The 13,253-nt window shown below is 38.2% G+C and overlaps 1 protein-coding gene across 4 annotated transcripts in view; it reads left to right on the top strand.

The window, feature by feature from the left end:
* MME (membrane metalloendopeptidase) overlaps positions 1-13,253 on the top strand; it is a 53,911-nt gene that overhangs the window by 16,421 nt on the left and 24,237 nt on the right. For all 4 annotated transcript variants that reach the window (XM_087739365.1, XM_087739363.1, XM_087739364.1 and 1 more), the window contains exons 8-13: positions 561-626; positions 4,045-4,179; positions 6,467-6,568; positions 9,677-9,813; positions 9,913-10,006; positions 13,055-13,183. In XM_087739365.1, the coding sequence (XP_087595491.1) occupies positions 561-626; positions 4,045-4,179; positions 6,467-6,568; positions 9,677-9,813; positions 9,913-10,006; positions 13,055-13,183 (663 nt within the window). The remainder of the gene's footprint in view (positions 1-560; positions 627-4,044; positions 4,180-6,466; positions 6,569-9,676; positions 9,814-9,912; positions 10,007-13,054; positions 13,184-13,253) is intronic.

Genomic DNA, 13,253 nt, shown 5'->3' with positions numbered 1-13,253 from the left:
AACAGGACCTGCAGTCAGCTGGCACAGATATGAAAGTGGCTGAGAACATTTGCATAAGGAGTATGTTGAGAGTGCCCTGCCTGTAAACGTAAGATGATCTCTGAAAAAGGAAAATCCATAGGAAGACAATATTACGTATGGTGAATCTGCACCAGCTACCCCTGAGACGTGACAGTTACAAGAGCGAAGGTCTAATCTTTCTTGTCAATGGGTGGATAGATCCTTGACTACATTGCATGTACGAATTTCAAAGATGCAGTAACTGCCTTGCCTGTCTGTGGACTGTTTTGTCGTCTGTACATCCACTGTTTTCACACTGGTTATGCATAGCATGCATTGTTCAGCAACAGGAAAAAAAAAAAGACTGAAAAAAAAGACAAAAAGTATAAGGAGAGTGAAAAGAATTAAAGGCGGGCAACAGGATGAGAGAGAAACTCCCCTTTGGCCAGAAGATAGTTTGGCAAGAGTGAAGCATCAGCGACCTATAATTTACCAAAGAACAGTACAGTGCTGTGCCGTTTTGTTCTTAAGCACTTTGTAATTTTTATTTCAATTTATAGATTGATCAGCCTGGGCTTGGCCTGCCTTCTCGTGACTACTACGAATGCACTGGTGCATACAAAGAGGTAAGATGAAGCTGACAGATCACTGACTGCATTTTAGAAGTTTTAGCCTGTATTTTCAACGCAGACATATCCTCAAGAGTGGGGACAGGCAAAGAACAAGAACGCAAGAGATTTCCCGAAGAGATTCCAATACTGCCTCTGGGAAACATCACTGGGAGAATTAGGGATACTGGAATTAGAAAGGTAACAATGATGAGCATTTAAACAAGCTTGATCTGCAGGTGAGAATAGCATGTGTGACATGTAAGTGTGCAAGAAGGCAAGAGAGCCAAAAGGGAAATGAAGAGGATATAGAGAAATGAGATTAAGGGCAAGTAGAAATAAGTTAGCTAAGAACGGGAGGGAGTGTAACAAGTGTCCTGAAGATGAGGTGTTATAATATTATGCCATAAATGTTAGTGACCTAGTCTGATCTTCCTGGCTGCACTAGGAGCCAAGGGGTTTTTGTCTAGGCTCCAGTTGCCAGTACATACCAATTGTCCCTGCACTAGATGAGAAGACTGCACATTCCTCTGGCATCACTACACCCTGGACATCTCAACCTATCTCCCTTCCTGTTTCCCCTTCCCTTCTCTTCCATTCCTCTTGTAATCACATATATGTGGAAGAAAAGTAGTAGCTTTTCCACACAATTCCTGTATGATTATGCAAGTAGGAGGAGAAACAGCAACTTGACTTTTTAGGACCTCTTGGAAGGAAATAAACATGACACAATTAGCTTTGTTACACAGCTTCTGTCAGGCTTCACAGCTGAATCAAGAGGTACCTCATAACTGTCAAAGTTGTATTATGATAGAATATGAGTGCTTATCGATCACCCCCGTTCTGTCACTACAAAAAGGATGCCATTTTTGAACAGTGATCGACTGGCATTGATTGGCAAGTGCTGCAGGTGTCAGTGGAATCCAGGTGGACTAATTGTATGACTAATAGGCTTAGAAAGAAGAAAAGAACCATTCAGAACCAAAGACATGCTTGTCTGCATGAAAGATCTGAAAAGATCACAGTCCTTGAAGTCAATGGCTGAATGAAAATGCAGCAGCTAAAGTATGTTATATCATAGAAATTGCTTCAGATACCTAATATCTCACATGGTCTTCTTTAATTCATCTTCAGTTATTATTCGTATGCATTTTCGTTAACCTGTTAGCACTGACACTGTGTATCCCTCATTGCTAATCTTGGTTGTGCTTTAAGTCCTTGAGAGCCAAAGTATATGTATTTGCTGAAGTCATGTGGTAGCTGAAACTGCTACCACCGTAACCTTTAAGTAGACAGTTTTCTTCTGGGTAATCAAATGCAGAAGCAATGAGAAAGCATACAGAATGTTTTGGTTTTGTAGGTATTTTGCTGACATGTTAACAGTTAATACTCTAATACTGATTACATTTAATTACAGATCATAGGTGAGTAAAGACAATCATTACCATATTAACCGATCATAATTGATTATTATATCAGTTAATATCATTAACTGATAATAATAATTAACATCATTATCATGTGTTATGGCCTCTAGGAGCTAGCTCATGTGTCACAATTTGCTCTCTTCCTTGTATTATATCAACTGCAGCACTAAAAGACAATTCCTGTTCTAGTCTCTGACCTACCAGAAAGTATCATACTACTTTCCACTGCTGGAAAGTAGAGGAGGAAGTATTTAAAAAAAAAAAACAGAGATTTATCACCGAAAGGCAGATCCATAACATTCTTACAAGCATGAATACTTCAAGCGAGAGACTTTCCTCCTTTCAATCCCTGCACTCTGATAGCAGCCTTTTCTTGGCTCCGTTTCCTGCTGTGTCATTCTACTCTTTGAGCTGTACGTAGCAAACAAGATATCTGCGCCTTCTGCATTTTAACTGCTGCCTTTGTCAGGACTTCCCACCATAAAGCTACAAGTGCAATCTGTGAACCAGATATTTTTTAAATCTTTTTCTCTTGTAAGATATATGACTCCTCTGGTCATACAGGAGTTATTCTGACATCCAAGTTCCCACTAAAATACCCGAGAGTATTTATGCAGTCCATCTGAAATTAGCTGACTTTGTTCTTTTTTACCTGACTGTACAATGATCTGCACTTTAGGCCAAAAATAAAGTCCATTGATTGGTACCTGAAGATCTCTGTTGACTTACTGGTTTGGGGTAGTGTCTGTATTGAATTCTTATAAATTGTATTTGCATATTTTAAAATGGCATTTAAAGGCTTGGTACGCACTCTCTTTTGTGACTTGTAGCTGTCAGTGGTTTCATGGGCTTTTCTCTTTCTGGTAAAATGACCTATCTTGATTAAAAATTACACTGAGAGTTCAGTCCTTCAAGATGCTGTGAGCCACCTGTCTTTTTGAAGCCTGCTGTCAGTACTTTTCATGAGCCACTCAGAGTTTTCCAGCGCACACAGCCTGTTATAGCACAGCATTGTTGGCAGGTAGGGGAGGCTGACAGGAGATGGATGACAAGGAAGCTAATTAATCAGAATGGCTGTATAAACGTAGCATTCATTAAAGGGGTGAGTCCTACTGCCTTAGGAGCTGAACATACCGAAATATTTCTATTAATGAAGTTGATGACATGCACACCTTATTAAACTAGGTTTTATCACTGTTTTAGTAGATTATGCTATTTTGCATAAAATAGATTTATTATTAGATAGCTTATCTAATATTAGGTATTTTTATTTGCATTTAGAAATCATATTGAAAACAGCCTTTCAGTTGATAGAAAAATGAGTGTGGCTTAAAGAGGAATTAGAATAATATTAAGTTCCCTAAAATATAATGAGATCTGTAGATATTTGGCAGTGTAACATTTAAGAGAATATACTTCCATATTTCCATTCTTATCTCTGCTGAATTCTGATATGTTAAATTTAATATATACTGTATTGTCCATAGTATATCTAGGTATGCTAAATTTAGGTACCGCAACATGATTTCTAAATATTCCAAGAAGCAACAGAGGAGATAATACACTGCTTCTGGGAGTAATTTTCCCACAATGCTAATTCAACACAGTCCTTCAGCATTTCTCTAGGTTTTATGTTTCTGGGAACATTGCTCTTTGGAAGCAGTATTTTTGGAAGTTGTAATTAAAATGAGCTAGAAAAAACAAGGGTGATCGTTTGAATATGGACGTACAAATATCTCATTTTAAATAATGAAAACACAGTGCAGTAGTTGAGACTGTTTATCTTTGAACAGTGCTACAAATTATACAGCAATTTTCCACGATGGAATTTTCAACGTTAATTTCTGTTTGTAATCTAATAGTAATTCAGAATAAATTACTATTAAACTATTTAAGAAAGGGATGAGGAACTGTAGTTCACAAAAATGAAGATGAAATCTTAAAGATAATCAAGGTATACTATACTTTGAAGAGTTTTGTCTTTAAAATGTTTGTATTTTTTCCTGCAGGCGTGTTCTGCCTATGTTGATTTCATGATTTCTGTAGCTAAACTAATCCTACAAGAAAGAAGTATTTCTTTCAATGAGGGTGAGATTTCTGAACAAATGAAAAGAGTTATGGACCTGGAGAAAGAGATTGCCAATGTAAGAAAAACATTTTTAAAGTATCCTTTAAATAACTGACTTTTGCCTTAATACCTAAGAAAGCTAACTGTAAGCTGAGTTGTTAAGTTACTTGTTAATGTTATTTTGTAGGACCAAAAGCTGACCAAAAATGTATGGGGCCTGGAACACCTAAGAGGAACACATAATAAGAAAGACATGCCTTCTAAGGAGCAAGGGAAAATATTTGAGTTAGCTGTTTTCCAAATAGCAAAATGTTTTATCCTCATCTGTTCACAGAAGCCTTTGAAGAGAAGGAAGAGAGAGCAAGAGAGAGAAAGACTTGGTTTCTGTTTAGTCTGTTTTAGAAAGCAAGTCTGGGGAGATGCTTTTGGGCCTCTTCACCCTTTGTCCTTTTTTCCCCGTGGGCTGTTTGGTTATCAGAGCAGTAGATTCCCAACCCTTGGCCTGCCATGCAGCACAAAGTAATGTTTGTCCTGCACAAGCTGCTCCACAATGCTGATTGTTCCAAGTGCATTTTTAATCAAACACTATTCTCCATTAAAGTATGGCTTGGAGAAATAGCTAGAATTTGAACAGAGAAAAACAAATGGAAATTCAAGCATTCATGAGCAAAAACATGGCATATGATTATTAAACATTTCAGAAGCACCTGAAGCTGAGGATGACTGTAAAACAAGCCAAATAAATACAAATTTTCTCGCTTCAGCTATTTCTCAAGTTACACTGATAGTTAAGGGCACGTGTTTGGCAGAGAAAGACCTTTCCCCCCCATTTATATAAATTAAAACCATCTGATTTTGATTTTCTTCACATTTTCCTGAGAAAAACACCTCTGGTCTTAGATCAGAGATGGAAAATTATTACAAGAAAAGGAATTCATTGGAGAAAGGTTTGAAGGGGAGTATGAAAGGAAACCACAACTGAAATGTCTCTGCAGCAGTTGCTGCTGGTAGAGAGTACAGCTGGTGGTGGGTAAGCTGCTATTGCCTCTTTCATCGAAAACTCAGCACCAGCCTGAATGTTACTGGAAGAGAGCTGGCATTGTGTTCTTGGGAATTTGTTAAAGAAAACACAGAAAAAAATACTGAATGCACAATAGATTAGGAAAGAGGAAGCGGAAAAGAAATCTTTTTTTAAAAAAGGAAAGAGAGAGATAAAATCAGACTTGGCATGATTGATTTTTCAAAACATTTTAAACGGGTAAAATCCACTATTCTCACTCCTGACCCAGTCAGTTAAGAGTAACTCAGGCAGTAGTGATGTAGGTTCTCCCACTAATTACTCTCATAGATCACAAGACCACTCTTTTCCCATAGTCATTTGCCATGAAAAAAGTGGAAGTTAAAAGGGGTGGAGTATCAGGGGAACTAGTGCTGATGCTGTCACAAGGTACTTCTGCACGAGAACAAAGGTACGAAAGAGGATACAAGAATGCACTTCAGCAGCCTGCAGAAGCATCCTAGCAAGGGTGTTTGAGGAAAAGAACAGAAAGATATCTAAGAGAGTATTCAGAGGCGAAGGGAGTAGTTACCATTAGGTGCTGGTTTTGTCTCCTCTCAGCATACATTGTCTGCACCCTAATTCCAGAGACCACCTTGCTGGCATTTGCTGTCTAGAGACTGCAGCAATTAACTTGCCTCATAAAGCACCACCACAGCCACAGTTCTCTGGCAGTCAGGCAGTTTTATTGTCTATAAGAAACGGCCCTAATACAGTCATGCCATTAAGGTGTTAATGTATGCACATTTTTAACACACTGGTGCAAAACCACATTGCCTAGGCTAATACAAAGCTTATTTGAGTTATGACTCCCTTTCTATACAGTGGTTTCAGAAAGAACGTATCAGATAGCACATGCATCCTGATCAGAACGCTCCCACTGCATTCCTACCGCAGCACGCTGGTCGCCCTATACGCAATAAATACATCTCCTTTATTCCCTTCTCCCAAGATTTTTGTATCTATCAGTAACAGTGTCTACTCAGTGCTTTGAGTCATGTGGGTCTATGTTCCAAACAGCGTTCCTGCAGAGCGCGAGTTGTTGATGCTGTAACACAAAACGAATCTGAAAAGTAAAGCTCCATTTTACTGTCAGAAATTTAGTTCATTTAATCTATCCTTTTATATACTTTTTATCTATAAAATGCTGTCCATATTGACATGTCAGGTACTTTACAGTTAATGCAAACTTATAGTAATGTATTAAGCCAGAAATACCCGTTTTCTTTCTTTTTACTTACACTTATCAAAATTCCTGTGAACTGGCTCAGTGTACTTAGTAATTTTCTCATTATTAACTTGATAGGCAACAACAAAATCTGAAGACAGAAATGATCCACTTCTGCTGTACAATAAAATGACCTTGGCACAACTCCAACAGAACTTCTCCCTGGAAATTGATCGTAAGGTGAGTGATCAATAATCTAATATATTAACCTCTAATTTATGACTGATGAGATGAAATAATGAAGCCTGACAATTTTTTCTTTTAAAGACATTTCTTTCTTGAGCTCAGACATACTTGAAATTGAACAGGATACCTGACATGCACACTGTATTACCTAAATATCTGATGACATTAAATGATATGTAAAAGACTCTGCTTCTGTACCCACGGTTTCTCCTAACTTGAAGGCAGATCTTGCCCCTCTGCTTCAACATGAAGAGATGGAAAAGGACAAAGGAAAAAAAATATCATGAGTTTGACTTACCCTCATGGGTTCAGGATGGTAAATCTTGCAAAACTTGCACATACATAACCCTTGCTGGAAATCAGGACAGTCTGAAAATACAAATAAATTCCCTTCCTGTAATTACCACAGCAGCTCCAGAGGGCCCAGGACAAAAGTTAAGACTGCAGCCACCAATTGATTCAAATATGTTGTGGTGTGACTATTCAAGCCCTCTCTGTTTTTCCAGAGCTGCAGATTCAGAACAAAGTGCAAGTCCTGTTTTTCCAACATTCCCTCTGTAAGATGGGCTCCCAAAGCAAGCAGAAAGGAGCCTAGGAAGTCATGACTATCAATCAGGACAATTCTTCCCATTCCTCCCACTGTAGCTCCCCCAAGAGGTTTCAGCTCTGCCTTTTCTCTTATCCTGAGCCATGTGCCGTTTGTGCAGTATAACCTTTAATTCATGGCACCACAAAGTCTGCCTAAAGAATAACCAAAGATTTGATAACATAGGTGTGCCTCCTCAGTAACATCATGTCTTACTGGACATGGGTATTCTTTGTCATAAATGACTTCAGTATCTTGCACAACAGGCAAGCAGGTTAACTAATGTCACATAGAAAGCACTGTGGTCTGACTGGCAGGAGTGCCTTATTGAGTCTTTTGAGCCCAGTAAGGTACTATGAAATACTATTATTCCTACCACAGTTTCATAATCACTGCTATTTTTATTGACTTTAAATTCTTCAACTTTAAATTATATGACAGTTCACTTCTGCATAGCTTAATTTGTTTCACAATTTACCTTCTCCCACAGGTCTTAGCTGAGCAGTTACCATTACAGTCATAATGTCAGAAGTAACTTCTCTTGTCACGGAATGGTATTGCCCTGGTTATTTTTAGTTCCTGGGGAGTGCTGCAGATCAGCAATAACCATCTGCTCTAAATTTATCCAAAAACGCTCAAAAGACACATAATGGGAGTTGGTAGCGTCGTTGTAATGGTCTAAGGATAGAACAGCAATTATTCCTAAGATTAGCTTGAAGTTTGCTGCTTCTCTTTCAAACCTGAAGTGATTCTATTCCTGAAAGCTTATCTGCTTTCCTCAGCTACATTAGTTTGTCTGATGAAAGACGTTAGGTCTTCCAATAAAACTTTCCTCTCAAAAGATACAGACTGGGAAAAATCACCAATGCTTTTCAAAGTAATAGCCATAGCAAAAATTTTAAAAATTAATGAAAAACATTGATGAAAAAAGTCCAAAATTATTTGCTTTTCTTAAATATAACACCTTCCTTTTCATTACTACAATGAGTACCTACCCAATGTGGTAGAAGTACTGAGTAGCTCTGGAGTTTTGATGATGATTCAGCTTCTCCTCTGAATCATTTTCTCAGTCAAACAGTGGTCCACAGAGGCCATGGATTAGGAAACCTTGGGCCAATATAGAGAATTTGAAGCAGTGTATATAAAGTTAGCTGTAACATCAGTGTCATTTACTAAAAAAGTGAATGGAGAAATTGGAGGAATATATAACACTGTACAATCTACGGTATTCCAAGCTGAGGGATCTGTCTCCCTCAGCTGGTATCATACAGAGGAAGACAAGTAACACACTTAAGACTTGTGAAAATACTTAGCTTGACATCAGCTGCAGGTGCGAACTTCCTGGTAGGGGGACGCAGAGGTTATAACCTCCCATTAATACCACTCTGCTGCTTTGGGTTGTGTTATGTGATGGAGGAGCAGCGACGTGGCTGCACGCAGTCTGGCTTCTTTGCCCACTTACGGCATGGCTGCATGGCTCAAATCCCAGTGCTGGGCAGCCGAGCAGCAACCACAGTCTGCATTCTCTTAGGAAGCAAGAGGATGACTCTGTGTTCTCCAGTCAGTCCTTCGACCCATCTACCGTCTGAGGCACACATTACTAACCAAAGACTTATCGAAGCGAAATTGTTTTTCTTATCAGCAAACTAGTAAGAGTTTCCAGTTGAGAGTGCCGATGCACTGAAACAATGCTCTGTTTGGACTAGATGGACACTACAGAATGAAAACTTAACAGAAAATAATTTTCATAGGTATTGGGTCATGAAAGTTATGTGGGCCTCTCGCAGAGGTGAATGCCAGAAGAAAGAAAATGGGGGTTTAGGACCAGAGAGGCAGAAAACGAACAAGAACGCTAACCTTTGTCTGAGAATTGTCTGTCACAGCATGCTGCTGACTGACCTGCTATCAAATCAGTTGCTTTTCCAGTATCCAGTACTGTGGCGTGCAGAGGAAAATGCATTATAGATAGTGGATTTAGCATGTCTGTTTTAAAGCCTATTAAAATAAATCCTTTTATGGACTTCAGTGTACTTCAGAACAAGTCCTTACCATATGCTTCAGAATGTATTGTCAAGTACACCACGAATCTTATTGCCCCACAGATACAGAGACATACTGTGCTGAAAATCAGGCTGTTAGTCATGCTTTGATTTAGAAGTTCTTAGCCAAATATAGCAAAAAGGCAACTGAAAATTTTACTTAATATACCATTTCTGCTTTTCCAGGCTAAAAGGAAGGGGTCATAACATTTTTAATTGTATTAGTCTGAAATCAAAACAATGTCTTGACCCTTTCAGCTAAATACCATTCTATTTTAATAGGATTTTAGAGCACAGAGAATATAAATTATCTCAGATCAGTTATTATGATGATGACTCCATTTACAAGTAGTGCAGCTGTTAGGAAAACTAAAGGCAGAGCATTTGTGCTATGCAAACATATTTAAACTGGAAAAAAACAGCTAAATACTGTTTCTTTATGATTTAACCATATAATAATGCATATTGATTTTCCAGGCATTCAACTGGTCAAAATTCATAAATGATATAATGTCAACTGTACAAATTAAAGTTGAGAACACCGAACATGTCATTGTTTATGATCCAGACTACCTTATCAGGCTGAAGTCTATTCTTAATAAATACACTCCCAGGTAGGTATGTCAGGTATTTTTCTAATTTGCATTTTATTTCCAATAAACTTAAAAAGCCTGAAGACATTACCAGCTTATTATTGTTGTTTTGTTAAACAGAGACCTTCAAAATTACATGATCTGGCGATTCGTAATGGATCTTGTCAACAGCCTAAGCCGTAACTACAAGGACACAAGGAATGCTTTTCGTAAGGTACAGAAATTAATCTCTTTTTAAGTTGTAAAGATGACTTTTGTGAACCACAAAAGAGAATTTTTTTATGTACTTGTATATAAAAAATTAATGTATTTTGAATGTTACAGACAAAAGCTACATGTGTTTGCTGAAGCTTCTGCTGGAGTGTACACATAATTTATATGATACATGCTTGATAGCTGGAGTGGATTTGAAAAGCACTGTTCTGGTACTTGGTCTCCCTGTTCTTCTGAATCTAAATTAATCCCCATTTTGATAAGAGAACAGTCCCATTCATTTGCAAATGATTACTCTACAGTTCTGATTAGTTCGTTACAAACTCTTCAGCATCCAAAGTAATACATTCAAAGTCAAACATTATGGGCCCAATTTTGTTTTTCAGTCATTTGATCCTTCAGATATTTTAGTGCTTAAGGAAATGCTGAGCAATTTCACAAACAGATTGGAGTCCTTTGTATTTCCACAGCAGAACTTTCTACTTTGTAAGTTTGCTCAGCTCCATTAAAAAAGGTTAAAGCCACTGTGTTATACCTGGACATAAGAAATACTTTAATACACGTATGCGGCTTTTTAAGGAGATTCTGCTTGTTACAGAAAAAGATAATAATGGCAGGAGGAAGTCAACGAACGTTCAGTTTGGTCTTGGTCAGTTTTTAATATCTGAACAGGGCAGTCTTATTCATTGATTATTTGGCTTTTCCCCCTACTTTTTAAAGTATGAAACTATTTTAATATAATGCTTCGTATTTGCTTAGTCTGCACGATCAGGGAATACTATGTTTTGCACTCCATAAACTGAAGTCATCCCCCATTACATCTTAGGATTTCACTGAGGAAGTTTCATTTAGAAAAATGTCAAAGTTTGAAAGAACAACAGAAAAAGATTTTACCATAGTCTATGTACAAAAACATACAATTGTCTGCTAATTAATTAATAATATATGATATAGTATAGCTGGAGCTTCTCACACTAAATGCAGTGGAAATAAACTAGCATTTGTCTTGTTAAGTTCGCTTTCTAATATAAATGTTAGGACAGTTATGGCATTCCATGAATCTCCCATACCTCTTTTTTTCTGGGTTGTGTGGCTAATTGGTCACTTACTCATTCAAAACTCCATTTGCTTTAAAGACAGAGTGCTTAAAATGTGCTACAGAAAGTGCCAGAGTCCTAGCAGAAAGATCATTGGATCTGCAACCAGTTCCTTAAGAAATCAGCAAAAAGTTCTCAACAGATGACTAGACTGCACATGTAGATGGGCCTACATGTGTTACTGAGTGGCTATGCTGTCATGCTAAATCACTTACGTTTGGTTCTCCATCTCAGGGTCAAATTGCCAGTTTTCACTGTAACATTTGTTCAAAATTGTGCCCTTCCAGCAGATCTACTGTCAAGAAGCCAGATGCAGGGGTGGAAGAGCATGCAGAGTAGTATGACACTAGTTTAATACTTACAGCTACTGGAACTGTATCCTCGGGATACAATTACTCCCACCAAAGAAACACATCAGTATCTTTCTTTTTTTCCAAGATTCATTTAAAGAGAAAAAAAATGTGTTCCCTACGATGTTGTAGTCGAGAATTTATGCCCCATGAGATCAGGAGGTGCAATTTCAGATGCATCAGCACTGTACATGTACAGATCCACAATAATGTGTTTTAATTGCATGTTATTTTTACTAACAAGGAGGTGAGTTTCTGTTGCTGTAGAAAGCACCGCTTTTTTTTTCTTGTGCACCTCTGGTGACACTAGGCTCACTTAAAAAGAGTCTGTCTCAGGGTTCCTGTGAAGGGCAGTCCTGGTCTGATGCAAGTCCACCATGGTCTCGAGTAGCCCTCTACCCAAGTCGTGCTGAGACCAGTGAACTATGAGTGACTAGGATAAGCTTGAGCAACACAAAGTGATCTACCAGAATCTTCATTGCATAGTCATTCTGAATTAGTTATTAATTTAATTAAGCTCAGTACTGCCAATGTTTACTACTGGTTTTGCTTTAAGTTCTGGGGGAGAGGGGTTGTATTTACTTCTGCTATATAAGCTTTTGCTATGTAAGCAAATGACTACTGATGCAGCCTGTATGTGTATAGGGAGTATCTAAGAAAGAAATAGATTAAGGACTGACAGATTTTCTAGTCTATTCAGCTGTTTGTCAGTAATGAGTTACAAAAAGCTCCAACATCACAGGCTCTTCAGGGAGATCTGCAGTAGGTATCTCTGTGCTGTGTTGTACTGGCAACATGTTCAAAAGGCCATTCCTGCGTCCCTAATGCTTTAGGCTGAAAAGAAACATTAGTAGTTTTCCTTTTCAATACAAGTAATTCAGTTCAAGGTGTAGCGGCTACAGAGCTTTTAACACCAGAAGTCATTGATCTGTACCTCTGAAGAGATGGGGAGCTGCTTCATTATGGAATATAAACTTCATTATAGAATATGATTTCAGAGAGTTGCCCAGGAATATAACAGTCTGTTATATTCCTTTCATTCAGGTGTCATACCATTATATTATCCACTCAGCTTTATCACATATTTATACATTATCATGACAAAATCCTTGCATACCTTGTAGCAACATCACATAGAGTAAACGAGCTTCTACTTTGCAAGCTCCCAAAGGTGGGAGGCTCTGACAGAAGCTGCTGGTTGGGTGGAAAACACAATCTTACCACTGCAGAAATTAATTTGCTGCATAATCACAATGGCCCTGTCAGAGCTGGAACTGCAACAGTGTAACAGTGAAAGCTTTGTGACAGGGTATTCCTCTTTAACCTCTCCCATTGTTTGCTTTTAGAATAGTTTTCTTCTCTCTACCTTTCATGTTTTGGAAGGATAAAGAATATTGCTAATGATTGTTGTATTTCCTCAGCCTATGACAGATGTTCCCACTACAGAGTCGACCTAACTGCCATAAACACAAATGTGAATTAAATGCATGTATTTAAGGTCAGCTAGGCTCCTCTGAAACACATCTGCCAGTCAGTCACCATTCTGCTTCACCTTATGTGGGCCCAGATGTCACTATTTTACCTAATGCTTACACTTCACAGGCACTTTACGGCACAACATCAGAAACTGCTGTTTGGCGTCGTTGCGCAAACTACGTCAATGGCAACATGGAGAATGCAGTGGGACGATTATATGTAGAGGAAGCATTCGCTGGAGACAGTAAACATGTGGTAAAGCTTTTAGCAAACTTAGCCTGTGTGCCATCTAAGCATCACTTCATTGTCACTTACCATGCAGTTC

The sequence above is a fragment of the Nipponia nippon genome, unplaced genomic scaffold (genome assembly GCF_047370975.1).
Source record: "Nipponia nippon isolate SJK-2023a ecotype South Korea unplaced genomic scaffold, ASM4737097v1 scaffold_7, whole genome shotgun sequence".
NCBI classification, from domain to species: Eukaryota; Metazoa; Chordata; class Aves; order Pelecaniformes; family Threskiornithidae; genus Nipponia; species Nipponia nippon.
This window is presented reverse-complemented; position numbering and strand designations above follow the sequence as displayed.